The sequence below is a fragment of the Elephas maximus genome, chromosome 3, assembly GCF_024166365.1.
Source record: "Elephas maximus indicus isolate mEleMax1 chromosome 3, mEleMax1 primary haplotype, whole genome shotgun sequence".
NCBI lineage: Eukaryota > Metazoa > Chordata > Mammalia > Proboscidea > Elephantidae > Elephas > Elephas maximus.
The window spans coordinates 24,720,867-24,722,812 of record NC_064821.1 but is presented as its reverse complement, the minus strand read 5'-3'; the positions used below and the strand labels follow the sequence as shown (position 1 = coordinate 24,722,812).

General features: G+C 40.9%; 1 protein-coding gene across 1 annotated transcript; it reads right to left on the bottom strand.

Moving 5' to 3' along the window:
- Positions 1 to 1,029: 1,029 nt before the first annotated feature.
- Positions 1,030 to 1,590, bottom strand: LOC126071732 (olfactory receptor 7E24-like). Its single transcript, XM_049875967.1, has one exon. The coding sequence runs from the start codon at positions 1,588 to 1,590 to the stop codon at positions 1,030 to 1,032; it is 561 nt and encodes a 186-aa protein (XP_049731924.1).
- Between the last annotated feature and the right edge of the window lie 356 nt (positions 1,591 to 1,946).

Genomic DNA, 1,946 nt, shown 5'->3' with positions numbered 1-1,946 from the left:
AGGGAGAATATATTTGAAGAAATAATACCAGGAACATTGAGAAGAATCACATTGCCTGAAATTCTTTCATATCTTCCCCACTGTGAGCTCTGATTGCTTTAAGATCTTCAGTATCTGCTCATGAGGACTAAAGGAGCTAAGGCATGTTAGTCTTTTCTGAAAAATGCTCTTATTTAGTTAAGTAGTCTCCAACCTTGCCTGCCCACTGGTACACACTGGGGTGTTTTGAAAAATTTTCTGGCTGACCACACACCTCAGTGCAAATAAATAAAAATTTCTGGTGGTACAACTTCAGCATGAGTGTCTTTAAAGTTCACCAGATGATTCCAATATGAAGCCAAGTTTGAGGACTAATAACAAGCAGTATTTTACCTAAATTGCGTAACTAGATAAGATAGATAAAATTGTCGTATGGACAATAGGCAGGAACTGTGGAAAGGATGGGGGATTGTATTTTAATTTAAAGAAAGTTGTGCATTTCACTAGGATGGCTATGTCATAGATGACAAATATAGAAGGCTCCATAGGTGTTATAGGACTCAATGTGGGTGTATATTGTGATGTAACACAGATTCCAGAATATCCCCCAATTCACCAAAAATGGGTCAAATAATATTCTGATATTAAACATAAAAAAGGATTGAAAACAATGAAATCTGCAAAAATTATGGGACGAAAAGAGCATAATTTCCAGCTCCACATGTTTGGTTTTCAGCAATTCTAATCCACAGATCATAAAAGATGGCACAGGTATCGACACTATGCTTGTCTGCTGAGGAGCCTCTGCAGGGCCCTCTTGATATCCCTGTTCCTCAGGCTGTAGATGAAGAGGTTCAACATTGGGGTGACCACGGAGTAAATCACTGCAGTGGCTGCACCACTCCTAGGAGCAGGTGAGACAGGGGAACTCAGGTACACTACAATACCTGTTCCATAAAATAAGGAAATGACTGACAGATGAGAACCACAGGTGAAAAAGGCTTTATACTTCCCACCTGATGATGGGACTCTCAGAACAGAGGAAACAATTCAAATATAAGAGAAAAGGATGGCTGAGACAGGAAGACCACCAAAGATGGCACCAATAAAATATACTAGTATGTTTTTTATAGCGGTGTCAGAACAGGTAAGGTTGAAGAGTTGAGAAGGATCACAGAAAAAGTGAGGAATTTCCACATCCATGCAGAAGGCGAGTTGTGACACCATCAAGCAGTTCAGCTGGGAGTTCAAGAGGCTGAGAAAAAAAGACACCAAAACAAACAAGCCAGAGAGGTGGAGGTTCATGATGACTGGGTAGTAAAGTGGTTGACAGATGGCCACAAACCGGTCATAGGCCATCACAGTCAGGAGTAGATTGTCCATACATTCAAAAAAACTAAAAAAAGACAACTGAATCAGACAATTGACATAGGATATGATTCTGTGATATGTGTGGATATCCATAAGCAACTTTGGGATTGTCGCAGAGGTAAAACCAATGTCAGCCAAGGAAAGGTGGGAGAGGAAGATGTACATGGGGGTATGGAGTTGGGGGTCAGAACTCACAGCCAGGATAAAGAGCAGATTCCCCAGCACTGTGAGCAGGTACATGGACAGGAATATTCCAAAGAGGAGTGGCTGCAGTTCTGGATCCTCTGAGAGGCCCAGCAGGAGGAATTTAGAGACATGTGTTCGATTCTGTGGGTCCATGTTGCAGAGGCACCTTAGGGAAAGTAAAAAAAAGGATCAGTAAACAACCCAAGAACATAGATTCACAGTCCTATGCCTATATTTTGAATTCAGGAAATTCACAAATAAAGCATTCACTTTTAAGAGCATACACCCCCTTCAGTAACACTTCTCAACTCTGGCAAAACTATCCTTCCTAGAAGCTTTTCCTCATTGGTTTCTGTGCTATTCACCCTTTTCTATATAAACTTACTTTACAGGCACTCATCTGAAGAATG

Coding starts and splice junctions, on each gene's coding strand:
- LOC126071732 (XM_049875967.1), bottom strand. CDS start 1,590: ATGTACCTGCTCACAGTGCTGGGGAATCTGCTCTTTATCCTGGCTGTG.